Source organism: Antedon mediterranea, chromosome 11, assembly GCF_964355755.1.
Source record: "Antedon mediterranea chromosome 11, ecAntMedi1.1, whole genome shotgun sequence".
NCBI classification, from domain to species: Eukaryota; Metazoa; Echinodermata; class Crinoidea; order Comatulida; family Antedonidae; genus Antedon; species Antedon mediterranea.
The window spans coordinates 1,165,400-1,180,609 of NC_092680.1; the positions used below are offsets into that span (position 1 = coordinate 1,165,400).

General features: G+C 34.8%; 1 protein-coding gene and 2 long non-coding RNA genes across 3 annotated transcripts; 2 read left to right on the forward strand and 1 right to left on the reverse strand.

The window, feature by feature from the left end:
* Window positions 1-280: 280 nt before the first annotated feature.
* On the reverse strand, window positions 281-4,444 carry LOC140062125 (proteasome subunit beta type-2-like). The gene is made up of 5 exons (XM_072108183.1): window positions 4,274-4,444; window positions 3,502-3,624; window positions 2,779-2,849; window positions 2,164-2,326; window positions 281-1,040 (listed from the first exon to the last, which is right to left on the reverse strand). The coding sequence occupies exons 1-5, from the start codon at window positions 4,362-4,364 to the stop codon at window positions 889-891; spliced, it is 600 nt and encodes a 199-aa protein (XP_071964284.1). The 5' UTR covers window positions 4,365-4,444; the 3' UTR covers window positions 281-888.
* Window positions 4,445-8,435: 3,991 nt separating this feature from the next.
* On the forward strand, window positions 8,436-10,256 carry LOC140062890 (uncharacterized). The gene is made up of 3 exons (XR_011847544.1): window positions 8,436-8,487; window positions 8,975-9,097; window positions 9,654-10,256. It is a non-coding gene; the product is annotated as an uncharacterized lncRNA (long non-coding RNA).
* Window positions 10,257-11,344: 1,088 nt separating this feature from the next.
* LOC140062889 (uncharacterized) lies at window positions 11,345-12,290 on the forward strand. Its single transcript, XR_011847543.1, has 3 exons — window positions 11,345-11,457; window positions 11,785-11,912; window positions 12,192-12,290. It is a non-coding gene; the product is annotated as an uncharacterized lncRNA (long non-coding RNA).
* The last annotated feature ends 2,920 nt before the right edge of the window (window positions 12,291-15,210 follow it).

The following is a 15,210-nucleotide window of genomic DNA, read 5'->3' on the forward strand; positions in this document are numbered from 1 at the left end:
ACCTACGGTTTATAGTCCTTATCCGAGAAGACTCGTTCTACCACCAGAACCATGGAGTGAGTGAGCCTCGAACCCATGCCGATGTTATGGCTACGTAATGACGGTTCCACTGTCTTAACCGCTTGGCCACTCACTCACTCACACTTGATAGTGTAGACGGAGATGGTGCATTGTTCTAACGGTATTTGATAAAGAATTTGAAATGCTATAAGTGCGCTGCTCATTCATATATAACAGTGTTTAAGAACTTTGTAATAAAGAATTTGAGACACAGTTCCTGTACAAATAAGTTTTTAATAAGATCTAAATTAGGCTGTAACAATAACAGGAAAAAATTCCATGTTGTCAAACATACACTTGTAGAACATGATACAGATGATTACTGTAGATAACACATAGCTGATGTACAGTATACATAACCATTACCACAAAGCCTGTATGTATTAGACAGGTAGTGATTACCACAACACTATTGCTGTTATGCAACATACACCATTACTCAACTGCATGACACATTTCATTTGTTTCAAATTGTATTTAAGGATTATAAGTTGTATTTAGGCACACAGTAGAACCCCTTATTAGGGGGAAAATCAATCCCCTTAGTAGGGGGGTCACCTGACTAGGGATGTCACCTGACTAGGGATGTCACCTGACTAGGGGTGTCACCTGAATAGGGATTGGCCATAGTGCCAAAACATATTTTCAGGTGTTTGTAGACATTGTATTTTGAACAAATAAAATTGTAAACTATTTCAGTCCTTGTATGAAGCTTCTCAAAGAAAAGCTCTAATTTTGAAAATTAAAACCAGATAATAAACAGATTCCAGTGTATTTGCAAATTATTTAATGACAAACAACTATATTTTGTAGAAAAATCATTATGCCTTAGGATTTTGCAATTGGCATGGTAGGTAGGTCATGTATACCGTCCTTGTCAACGATTCGAACATGGAATGACGGTAAATTGACAATAAACCTCTTCTGTACTTCTGTGAGTGCTTTCTGCAACAGTTCTACCGCTTCATCTTGTGACAAACCTGTCAAAATACAACGATAACGACTAGTACTGTTTATGTTTACTTTGTATTAACTATTATTATTATTCTGAATTTAGGCATATTGTAAAGTCTAAAACGCTATGCGACAAAAAAATGTAATGTGCCCATAATATGGACATGATGATTTTCATATTTAAGCATATCACTACACTATTTAAGTATATCACTACCATATTTAGCATATTAATACCATATTTAAGCATATCACTACCATATTTAAGCATATCACTACCATATTTAAGCATATCACTACCATAAAAGCATATCAGTAGTACCAAATTTAAGCATATTACTACCATATTTAAGCATATCACTACCATATTTGGGCACATCACGCTTTTTTTGTCAAACTAGTTTGATAGTGTAGACAGATCTTAATAAGTGCACTCATTCACTATCCTTCTCAGAGGTGGCAACACAAAATATACACAAGATGTTCTACACAGGCTTAAAGACGTCTAATGGGAGTTCTATTTTAGTTTGAGAACCCAGGACCCTGTGCAGGGTAGGATGTGAATCTATGTTGTGTGTATAAGGTATCTAATCATCATCTTAACAAGAGGAAGTCAGAACTAGAATTCTGTTTTTTAATATTTTAGATACATCATCAGATACGTTTAGACTGGATACATATGTCTGGTTTCCAGAATTGTGGCATTCCAAATGCATTTTTAATGCTAAAAAGAACTTTTGGACGTCAAAAAAAAAAGAGATTCCACCCTGTGTTGGGTATTTAGGCTCCTATAAAGGTAAAGGTGAGTCACGTGTTCTCTGAACGTAGGGGAATGAGCTGTTAGGAGCTCATTGTACTAAGCCTCGGCATTATGTGGTAGGGTGGCCAGTTCCTTTCCACGCTGCCTTTTTTTCTCCCTAGTATTTTCAACCAGGTACTCATTTACAGCCAAGTGGACTGGGAGTTGTCGGGAATTGAACCCGGGTCTATCTGTATGACAGTCAAGTGTCCTAACCACTCGGCTATCAACAACTCCTAGGAGGCTCCTATAGAGGGCCTATTTCTATGTTCTAAATAGAGGGCGCTATAACAACTACTCCAATTTTACATTACACGTTATTACTATGAACTAAAACAAATGATACAAACCTTTTTTGTAATATCTGTCTAATACACTGAGCGAGAAAAATGAGCCATATCCATGAGCAGCAAATGGAACTTGATTGAGAGATGCTAGGTAATCCATGTAATATAATGATGGGCCGTCCTTATCATCTACCCCTGCCATTAATAAATTCACCTGATATGCCGACTGCAATGCAAATATACACAATGCAAAATACGCTAACTATAATAATTTCAGCAGATACATGTATGAAATTGTAGGTGTCACATCAACATTAATTTACTACTGCAGTTACTACATTTTGTTTACATGTAATAATGCATTTTAGTTTGTTTTATTGTTTATGGGTCATTCAGATTTGCTAATGAAACTAGGTTTAAGACTAAAAAAATGTGGTTACCTTCAGTAACTGCGGTAGAACAATTTACATGGCCACAAAAGACATTTTGGATATACAAAAATTGTATTTAACCATTAACACTAACATACAGTACCTGTACTATAATAGAGTGAATGTATATATTTGTTAAACATGAAGTATATATTAAATGTATATGCAATATTACTTATGTTTTAGTATTATCCAATACAAGACTTCTTTTTATCTATGGTATTTTTGTAGAACACATTGTACATACCCGAGTTCTAAGAGCATCTGCAAGCTGTTTGCGAGTAAAGTTGGCTGCAGCATGAGGTGATAGTTCATAACCTGAGCAGAATAAACATCAAGAGTCATAAGTAGAATAAATGGCCACGGTCATAAGTAGAATAAATGGTAACAGTCATAAGTAGAATAAATGGCCACGGTCATAAGTAGAATAAATGGTAACGGTCATAAGTAGAATAAATGGCCACGGTCATAAGTAGAATAAATGGCCACGGTCATAAGTAGAATAAATGGCCACGGTCATAAGTAGAATAAATGGCCACGGTCATAAGTAGAATAAATGGCCACGGTCGTAAGTAGAATAAATGGCCACGGTCGTAAGTAGAATAAATGGCCACGGTCGTAAGTAGAATAAATGGCCACGGTCGTAAGTAGAATAAATGGCCACGGTCATAAGTAGAATAAATGGCCACGGTCATAAGTAGAATAAATGGCCACGGTCATAAGTAGAATAAATGGCCACGGTCATAAGTAGAATAAATGGCCACGGTCATAAGTAGAATAAATGGCCACGGTCATAAGTGTAGAATAAATGGCCACGGTCATAAGAGTAGAATAAGTCCATATCTATTTTTGTGACAGAGCTTAGACTAGAGCTCAAATGTTCCTTATAATACCAAGATATGTTAGGATTATCTAGTTAATTATAAAGTAATTGATTTATTGCCTTTAGAACATTCAAACTTTTACCTACCATTTCTCATTTTATAAAGTTGTAGATTCTTCTGAATAAATTCTGCAAATTGAACTGTGTCACCAGAATCGCCAACTGCCAACAGCGCAATTTTATCACTAAGCTTAAACATTTTGTCTTGATCTGTAAAATAAATAAAAGTAAAAACATATATTAATTCATATTCTAAGGACATGGTTATTGTACTGGTTAATACAAAAAATAAAGGGCGATTAACTACTAGTAGTAGGTCACGGACCAAAACCTGCAGCCAATCACGAAAAATGCCCTCTCTGCGGTCGGTTATTTGCACACAAAAATAACCAATGCTGTATGGCCACCTGCTGTATTTATTTACAAATATATATATATATATATATGACCTCCCCCTCCCCCCCCTCCCAACTCAATCCAACCACCTTTCCTTGCCTTGTTTTCCACATTTCCACTTTTGTATTTAATATTTTTCAACTTTATTTTACACACACAGCAGTAGTATAAACAGTTTGAATTGATTGGGTGAAATTGGGACTGTCACTCAAATCATTCATCATTTTTTTTAAACAATACTTAACTAGACTGTACATGAACTGCTATAGGTAAATCTAAAGCAACTAGACCCCATTTTTCAATATGCTAGGCCTAGGCCAAATTTCACTAATTTAAATCCCACTGAAACTAACGCCATGAAAGCTCTTTCTTCCCGGTGTTGTTTAGTGCAAGTCATGTTTCTTGTTCAGCCTAGCTAGCGAGAGTGATGCTGAATTTAATGAAAGAATTAATCAACAATTACCATGTTTCATAACAAACACACTCCTTGCAGATGTTCTGTCAGATGCAACTAAAACAAACCCATCTCCTACAATGCCAATTAAAAACTCCATTTTCTATTAAATTGACAATAAACCTTGATATTGTAGGCGTTTATCAAATAATGTGCAAAATCAACTTTTTTTTTACAATGTGTTGTGTTTGTTTGTTTGTTTGTGCATTTACTTTATTTATTACGCCACTCCTACAGTAAAACTAGTGGTGGCGTTAACACAACCGATGGATCGGATTAAACTGTTGTATGAGAAAGGATTTATTTCAAGCATGGAGGAAGTTATACCTTCATATTTCAAGCTTTTATTCATTCCAAACTAAAAAAATAAGACAGACATTTATTTACATGCAAATAGAGTATTTAAATCACACTTGACTGAGGAGCCCACCATTTATCGGATAGAAGCACTAAGTTATGACATAATTTATGGAACACCATTTTTATCTCAACCCATTTCTTGAAATCTATAATATATTACACTTTCCATTCCAGAAATCTTAGATTTCGTTTAAGAAATGCTGGATCTGCCCTGCACTGGCCGTTTAGCCAGACCTCTCATATCTCTTGTCGATTATTTTCAAAGCGCATGGGCTAAAGTTCGGTTCCCACAGACGCAATGCGTAACCGTACCGATATTAACTTGACCCAATCATGATCATTCTAACTGTCGCTTTTGTGATCGGTCTAAAATCATAAACACACCCAGTTAACTCTCTGAACCATTCACCCAGGGAGTTGTTATCAACTCTCTGATTCACCCAAGACTAATAAATTAAGTAATTCTATTCTTCTTCTTTCTGCTAAAATTTTTTTTTACAATGGATCAATACTTTCACGCAGAGTGCGTCGACTTTATAGACGAGCTCCATTGCCTGATGCTAGATAATTAAATGTGTTCAAGGTTATATGCCAATTTTTCTATTGTTACCTTTTTTTTTTAATTCAATACCTTTCAATAATAACACAATTGGTTGCGTGTGTAATGCAAGAATCTATTATTAGGCCTGTTGGGTACACGGCGGTTCTGGGGGTGGTTTTAGTGGCTGTTTTACAGTTCTGATTTACTGTAACAAACAACGCTTAATAATTAAAAGGATAGGTTTGTACGTACACATCCATTATTGTGTTCATGAATTTGTGCGATCGGTTTGCTCCAAGTTATTATGTCGTGTTCAAACCTATTATTGATTTCTGGCTATTATTGATGGAATCTGTTTTTGTTATTCATTGTCAAACTCTATACTAACCCTAACCAAATATTTACATAATATTTACATAGTTCTATACTTTATTGATTTGATATATTATTTTTTCATCATCATCATCATCATTTATGATCAACCATTTTTGTTTGCTCTGTAGTTAAAGGTCTTTTTGTATGTGATGAGTCTTATATCGGACAAATTAAAACTATTAAAAGTGTCAACTTGTTTCCTATTGTTGACAAGTATCACTACACCCCTCCGTTTCCTATTTGTTGACAAGTATCACTACACCCCTCCGTAAAAAAAAAATCATTCGTTTATATTTGTTGATTTTGCTGCTTCGGTGTTTTGGTTACAAGAAATATTCCTAATAATTATAAATACGCATTTGTCCCCTAACTCTTTTACATGCACTTTCTACCATTTATTTCTGTATTGTGGAGTTGTGGCTTAGTGTTTATGATGCTTTGCTATCAATCCAATGGTCACGTGTCTTGTTTATGTACAGCATCTTTGTATTATTATGTTTAGTGTCTTGTGAACAAGATTGCCACCCGTTTGGGAAGGATAGTGAATGAAGTCACTTGTGGTTTTCCTTGGCAATTTACCTAAAACCTAAAAATATTTATCAAAATTGTATTACAATAAAATGAATGAGACTGGCAGGCGCCGTTCTACCGACTCAGGTAAGGCTAAAAAGTAATGATTCGGTCTGGTGCATTTCTATGGTACGCGCAAAGAACAACAGTACAAAAATGGAATATCTAAGGACACTTCGTCTTATGATTATTGACGAAATACTTGACGAATGATGCTTGACTCTTGATGCTTGACGTTAGCATAATTTTACTTTTCCTTTTATGTTATCATTCAACACCTTGCAATCTATTTTCAATAGACATATTATATGAAATATTTTGGGATTAGGAGATAATTTATTTTGACAATGAAAATAGATAACATTTGTTGAATATCCCTTAAACAATACAATACATGATTTTAACTAATGGGTCCTTTTCCACAGTGTTCACTATAGATAGATTTCAACGAGGGATAAAAACACGTTTACCTTTGTATCACAGTGACGAAAATGCTATGTATGAATACGAATGAATTCAATTCAATTTCTTTTATTTCAGAAAGTTTCATCTATATCAACAAACAGAAAAAGAACATTCGCAAGCTTAAATATAGGATACTTCTACAATCCGATTAAATGTGTTCCGATGCAATCAAATTATTGATGTGATCCTAAAAAAAGATTCTACATTAATATACAAATACAAGCTACGTAACAACAACGTATTGGCAACTAAACATTACTGCTCTGTGTGTTAGGTTCATATACGGATGATGCAACAAAATGGTGCGAATTATTTTCATTTAAGCCTACTAGAAAATATTGATTATATTATATAATATATAATGAAAATAATAACGCATAATTTGGAGAGCAGAAAATACAGACAGACTGAATGAACAACTAACGAGAAGCTACCTGTTAAATTTGACTAAGCTCATCTGCGAGTTGTGTTTGGGGAAATATCGATCGATTTTTTATAAAGGCCAACCCACTAACACTAATAGATATCTATACAGTGTTAACACTCGATTCACAAAAGCAATGTACAGCCTGACAAATTTTTAATTTTGAGATCTTTAGAAAGCTAAACTTATCCTTGACTAGATATTGACCTTTTAGAAACCAATTGTCGATTCCTTCTCAAAGACTACTTGTTGTAGTTGCAATCTGGTGGTAGTAACGAATTATTGTAGCATTTCAATTGTCCAACAGACGTATTAAGAACAACTTATACTCTGTCTACACTATCAAACTTTGATGTGAAAAAAATGTGATGTGCCCATATATGGACATGATGATGTCATATCACTACAATTTGGGCATATCACCAGTTTTAACATGAATTTTGATAGTGTAAACAGAGCTATAGATGAAGACGGCACTTTATTTCAAGAGGGTAGACAAAGGAGACGTTAATGTTATAAAAAAGATGAATCTGTGCTGTATACAATAGATTAAACAATCATTTTTAGTCGAAAGCTCGCTACTATAAGTTCGAAACCTAAACAGTAATTCCTTGCCTGAGTCATATAGCTCATAAAACTAGAAGTATTCTCTATTAATTGTGGTTAACATACAGGATAGCATGTAATACTAAATTATACTTCCTTAAAGGTCTTTGTTGTACAGTATAGAATATTGTTTCCTTTTATGTCTTCACAAAAACAAACATCTACTTTATATCTTGTTTCAGGATGATGACGAATCTGAATTAGCAGTTTGTAACGAAACAGCAAGCTTTTTTTTGTCAAAATAGTTTAATAGTATAGACTGAGGCTTAATATACCGTTGACTTGAACAGTACCTCCACTTATTCTCTAGGCTTTATTGATAACTTTTTATATTGCTATACTTTTTTCCCCTCCTCCTCTGGCTTAGATTTGTGTTGGCTCTCTCCAGATATTACGATTTTAGGTTTATTAACTGTTTTCTCTACATTTAAAGATATTTTTAACTAAGTCATTTACTTCCACCGAAAAAACCAACAAAACTCATGATTTCACTGTAAAAAAAATGAAAATTTAATTATTTCAAAATAATAATAGATATTTCATTTTTTTAATTGTTCAGGGGAATCCGGGATGATTCACCCGAGGCGATTCGGTAAATTCGGGAAGCACAAACAAAGATGAGAAACTATATATTATTATGTTCCACAAACTTGAGATAGCCTAGAATAATTAATTAAAGGTAAAAATCTATAGTATAGTTATAAGCCATTCAAACTTTTATGAAAATCAGATAATAGATGTGGTCATTACACATTCATTATACAAGAGGAGTCAACCAATCAAAAGTAGCCATGTCCGTAGTCAGTGCAGTATTTACGACAAAAAGTCGCAACGTCCTTGACAATTGCATCGGGAACCAGGCGACCATTAGAGTAATACACGGTAAGTATTAGATAATAGTATTATTACGCTATGAAAAAAAACATAAATTATTGTTTCGTTGGCGTAGCTTTAAAATATTCACTCTTCTCTTCAAAATGCCGGAAATTGAACATTTTATCCACCTTTGTCTTTTATTGATCGTTGTTTAAGTCAGTTCAGTTCGTATGTGACAAGGAGTGTGAAGAAGAGTATTCCCTGATATTAACATTTTAATTGCTGAAAACACGTATATTAAAAAAAAAGAGACATTCCAGCGCCGGTAAACGCCCTGTGTGATTCCGTTTGTATTCCACGATAGATGGATCCAAGTTGTTAATATTCAAGTTACAAAAAACACAGCTTTGGTTGTCTATCGATTCCAGGCTGATATTAATGGGCTCTTGTTATTGTTTCCTAACCGCGACCGAACAGGTGTAATTATTACATTCATTTGTAATAATTTATTAGACAGTTTAATTTGAACATAATTTAAATTTCTATTTTATAGATACTTCGAATTGAAATCATCACCGTGAAATTATCCATCATGAATAAATCGTTGGTCTGTGTTGCTGTTTTGCTGATACTGTCAGTGGTTGTTACGTCAACTGAAGGCTTGGCAGACATCGAGGTAGTATTATCATTTTTTGTAATATTGATAAATGATTTTTCATATGTTTGTTATCATAAGAGTGGAATGGCGGCCGTGTACGTCCGGCCAACTCGTGACGCGCGCGATTCTTTGGCGTCACCAACACAACAAGCGCAAAACGAATCTGTTTAGTTAAAGTTAAGTTAATCATTTAGTTTGAGCACGCGTCCACTCTTCTTCGTGGTTAAGTTACACTGGAAGGACTGGTATGGAACGCCAAAGAAATCATATAACCAGGCCTATGAACATCCGACAAGAATGTAAACAAATGAAAAACAGCGTCCAAATCAGCACAGGATAACCAGCAATACTTTTCGACATAATGCTTGGTTCACACTAGAGACGCAACTCGACGACGTAACGCAACATAAGGAATTTGACCAATCACAGGTGATAGATTTATTCGACTGTCAACTCGCTTGTATTGCGTTTAGGTCCTTGCGTTGCGTCCCATCAGTGGGAACCAAGCTTAATGATGACGATGACGGTACAGCGAATCTAACTAGATTTCTTTTTCTCAATACTTTTCTTCTAGAACAATGCGATGAATGCCATAAATGACAACAACGTCTATGAAGGGGCTATCAAGTTCCGGGGAAGAAGATTACTTAGTATCCTGAGACGTCGACGAAGCGGAAAAAAGACGGGTCTTTAGAATATAACATCACCAGATATCAGAAAAAAACATCCAATATTCCAATATTTACTTCATGATAACAGTTGGTGTGGTTTATCAGCTTATAATATAATAATAGTGTTCAGTTTACTAAATTAAACGTACATTGTCGTTTTTTTACAATTTAGCGTAACTTCTTTCTATACATTTAATAATATAAATTGTTATCAATACGACTTTTTGATCTTATTTTATCTTATATCATCTAATAATAATAAACCATTTGTCCCCCTTTTAAAATTGAATTGTATTGGCAATTTTAATATTGTATATTTACTTACCGACGTATTGGTGTGGTTTATCGCCTAATTTATACACTTTGTTTTAAAAGCTTGGCGTGTATTTTTGTTTCTTGCTATTTCATACGTTTACGTTTGAATTATTATAGCCATAGGCCTAATGTTTAGTGTTATTTTTAATAATTATGCATTACATTAATTTATTTTTGTGTTTTTAAAACTAAACACAAGAAAACAAAACATTAGCCTTTTGTTTATTGTATTGTTTTTTTTATTGAATTAAAATTATAGATCAAGCAACTGTTTCACATCTTCATTGTTTTGTCACACACCGTAGCTAAAATTCCGAAAGGCAATCGTCGCGCCAGAGTATGCTAACTCATGTATTACGTCTCCAGTCTCACAACCATTAAGTATGCTAATAAAACACTGAAATAATTGTAATATACTGCAATACCAAAATGCAATATAGTGTTACAGTAATTATACAGCGTGCGGCAGCTCAATTATTACAACGTGCGGCAGCTCAGTTATTACAACGTGCGGAAGCTAAGTTATTACATCGTGCGGCAGCTCAATTATTACAACGTGCGGCAGCTCAATTATTACAACGTGCGGCAGCTCAATTATTACAACGTGCGGCAGCTCAATTATTACAACGTGCGGCAGCTCAATTATTACAACGTGCGGCAGCTCAATTATTACAACATGCGGCAGCTCAATTATTATTACAACGTGCGGAAGCTCAGTTATTACAACGTGCGGAAGCTCAGTTATTACATCGTGCGGCAGTTCAGTTATTACAACGTGCGGCAGCTCAATTATTACAACGTGCGGCAGTTCAGTTATTACAACGTGCGGCAGCTCAATTATTACAACGTGCGGCAGTTCAGTTATTACAAAGTGCATGCGTCCAGCTCATATATTACAACGTGCGGCAGCTCAGTTATTACAAAGTGCGACAGCTAAATTATTACGAAGTGCTTTTTTTATCGTGTTATTTTTTAAAAGATGTACCTTGATACTAAAGTATTATTAAGCATGTCACTGATTTAAAAGTGTATATCCATATTTAATAATAATTCCTGTGTTTAAATCTGTTGATTCTTGTAGAGCAGCCTGTCCAGGGAAGCGTAATATAACTGTACTCTTTAACGGATGACAAAGCGAGAAAAATACATACATTCAACCTAAATAATTGAACTCCAACGCATACATTTATCTTTTTATCAGCCATTAAAACTTTTGTGAAATTGTATAATAGAGTAACTTGTTTGACCTTCAAATAAAATGCACGTTTAGATGTGTACAGCCAATCAAAGGCAGCCATTTCAGGTGTCCAGAAATCGACAATGCCCACAAAAAGCCACATCGTCATCGGAAATTGTTAGTAGTGGAAAGTCGGTCGATCACTAGAGTAAGACGTAAGTTTTTAAATTTTATATACATTCTCTTTAACATGCCGAGCAGTGATCATTTAGTTTAGTTCATATTACCATTTTAGTTTTTGAAGATTAATTTACTTAATTAGGTATATTTTACAGATGTCAAAGTTCCGGTCTTTTATTGTTTGATGGTTTGCATGGCGAAATAAAATGTTAATATAGTTTGTGGTACACCACGTTTATTAGGTCTGAAAAGAACTGTTGAGTTTCTCGACGTTTCGATCAATACGCGTTGATCAAAAGTTCTTTTATGTTTAGGGTATTGGAGCTTTACAGTTGTTTCAACAGCATTTCTCCATTTATTAGGTACACAGTACTACTACAGGATACTTCAACCTAAATTATCCATCATGAATAAATCGTTGGTCTGTGTTGCTGTTCTGCTGATACTGTCAGTGGTTGTTACGTCAACTGAAGGCTTGGCAGACATCGAGGTAGTATTATTATTTTTTGTAATATTAATAAATGAGTTTTATTTATTTCCATTATAATGAAGGATAGCTAGACGTGGAAAAAATTGACGCACGCGCACCCTTCAAACCACGTGATCAACTCGCGAAGTGCTTGTTGGGTGTAAATAATAATAAATTTGGTTACACTGAAAAATAAGGCTTATAGTTAGTAGTTCCAATGACCAGTAGACCAGTTAGTCTACGAAGCGATTTTTCTTATCAGAACTACTGAACTACTATATATATATATATTTTTCTTAGAACAATGCGATGAATGCCATAAATGACAACAACGTCTATGAAGGGGCTAACAAGTTCCGGGGAAGAAGATTACTGAGTATAAATAGACGTCGACGAAGCGGAAAAAAGACGGGTCTCTAGAATATAACATCACTAGATATCAGAACAAAATATCCAATATTTACTTCATGATAATGACAATAGTTGGTGTGGTTTATCAGCTTATAATATAATAATGGTCTTAATAGTGTTAAGTTTTGTCTAAACGTGTCGCGTAAATTCTTTCTTCATTTAATAATATAAATGGTTGCCATTATACGAACTCTTTATCCTATTTTATTTTATATCATGCATATAAATGACAATAATAATGATTTTTGAAAGCTTTGTTCTCTATTTCTTGTGTATGTAACACTTTTCAACTTTCAACCGCACATTGATTATTTACATATTATGATGTTTTGTTAATTGATTTTCATAATTGATCAACAATAAACACTAGTCCAGCAAACTCAGCTTTTTATTATAGTTTTATGTTCTATCTCAAATTCTTGCCAGGACGGTCGCACGTAACTTTACGACTGTATTAGGCATCATTATGACGTTGTCAGGATTTGAAATTGACTAAATATATACTTTACTACGAATTAAATACGACATGAAAAATACGATTTTGTTATGGTATATTATTGTACGATGTAATTCTGGGCGCACTACGACGGACCCCGATTGACCGACAATGAACATTGGTGTACGATACCATTACGAATCGTAGCAAAAGTTGTGAACGTGGGAAAGAGGCATCACATGTGCTGTTTAAAGCGTGGTTCCCACTTAGAACGCAACGCAATGCAGCGACGTATCGACGCAATGTGCTGTATTGCGTAATCACATGTGGGAACCGACGACGCAAAACAGTGCTGGAAACATTGCAGGTTTTAATTTCACTGCGTCAATACGTCGTTGTAACAATGTATGTATGTATGTATTCATCAAGAAACTCCAGGTCGATTGTTGTTGGTAACCGTTGCTTGATATTATCATATAATAATAATATTAATAATGACGACAGGCGACATCGTATTGCTAAACCCATTCATATGGTCTGCTGGTGCTTTTCAATCAAAAGAAACAAAATATTTTTCCTCATTTTAGATAAAATGATTATCGTTGACTTGCAGTAAACCAAGGAACAATCAACATTTTGTATTGAATATCCTAGCTGATTATTTCTATAAATAACCTTTATATTTTCAACGAGGTATATAATAACAATGATTTTGGCTTGTAAATATCCCCTCCCTCAAGCCGATTTTCCACTAGGCGAATTTGTTCGCGCGAATCGAAGGCGTCAGCTAATACGCATGCGTAGAGAAGGATTTGGAAGACGTAAACATGAATACACATGCGTACAAGCTGGCGCGTTCGATTCGCGCGAACAAATTCGCCTAGTGGAAAATCGGCTTTAAGCGTGGTTCTAGAACGCAACGCAACGACGTATTGACGCAAAGTGATGTATTGCGTAATCACAAGTGGGGCGTTTCATATACGTATAGTAGTTTAAGTAGATACGTACGTAATACGTATACCATTCTCACTCCTGAGGAGGATCAAAGCATATTGATCGCAACGTCGATAAACTCAATAGTTCTTTTCATAACTAATACACGTGGTGTACCGCAAACTTTATATCAACATTTGATTTCGCCATGCAAACCTTCAAACAATATAATACTACTTTGAGCTTGTAAACAAAAATCGAAAGGTCGAATGGTGGCTAACATAAAAAAAACAATAAATACAGACTTGGGGCAAGTCTATAGTATACGTCATGTAAATGTAAACGTTGGACAAAACGTAAAATCGGTATAAAAATCTAAATTTGTTGGATGGAAGAGGATCTCGCTGTGAGTTAAAACTCTCAAGGTTCGAATACAGGGAGATTATTTAATACAAGCAACATATTAGTTCCGTGCTATTCTCACAAGATCCTAAGCTCATAATTCAAAATTGGATTATATAATATTTCAACATAATATTTAATAATAAACACGGTTTAACTGATTATTAATTGGAATTTTATTGTGTATCCAAAAACTAATACCGCCTTTTGTAAAATAATACCACTGATCTATTCAGTCAAGAAGATTACACACATATTTTGCCATACAGACTTACAATTCCGTAACACGTCATACTCGATTCGGTACACAGAATATGAAGGGCCCACACTATTATACGAGACGTATATTATTATCATTAAAACGAATATAATTGAAATGAATTACGCCTATAATTTACAAATATTTCATACATAATAATAATTGCGAGAAATAATAATACAATGATTTCTTTCCCACTTATTATAAACCTAAGAAGCATTGTGAGCATAATGAGACTCATGCATCAGCAGGTGATTGCGAAAAACGATTTCGAATAAGCAAGTTGGTCTACAGGTTCACTATTTCTACTATACCGCCGAAAACTCTCGTCCGGATTCTGCGCTCGTTGAATCATCTTTCGATTGTTGTATTCACGTCGCCTAGCAAAACTGTTTATACATGTGCGTTTGTTATAGTCAGTGCGCGCGCCGCGGCGGCGTGTGTAAACTCCGCCGGAGTTATTTAACTGCAGCGTGCGAAACAAGCCGATACAAACGAAAAGCTCCGATAAACTATACTTATCGATCTTATTTTCGATCATTTAAGCTCGGTTCCCACTTGGACGCAACACAAGGACGTACACGCACCGCAAGCAATTCAATCACGACGCAATACATAACTCGAATTGTCGATTGTGATTGGTCAACCCACTTACATTGCGCCCAATCCGGGGCCCAATCTTTACGGTACGTATCGGACAGAATAATGTGAAACAAAACTATCTGAAGAAAAAATGAAAAAATATGCTGTGTAACTTACAAGTAAAGGGCTGCATGCTAATTCGTTGTTTGGGGATTTTAATAAAATTACTTAAATCTAAACCTAACCAATAAGTATTCATAAATATATTCATATACATAATAATTCGGACTACCTCA

Excerpts from the sequence above, each read along its gene's own strand:
- LOC140062125 (XM_072108183.1), bottom strand. The coding sequence starts at position 4,364 with ATGGAGTTTTTAATTGGCATTGTAGGAGATGGGTTTGTTTTAGTTGCA. Across the intron at positions 2,850-3,501 it reads ACTTTATAAAATGAGAAATG|GTTATGAACTATCACCTCAT; the intron begins GTAGGTAAAAGT and ends TATTCTGCTCAG. Across the intron at positions 2,327-2,778 it reads CAGATGCTCTTAGAACTCGG|TCGGCATATCAGGTGAATTT; the intron begins GTATGTACAATG and ends TTTGCATTGCAG.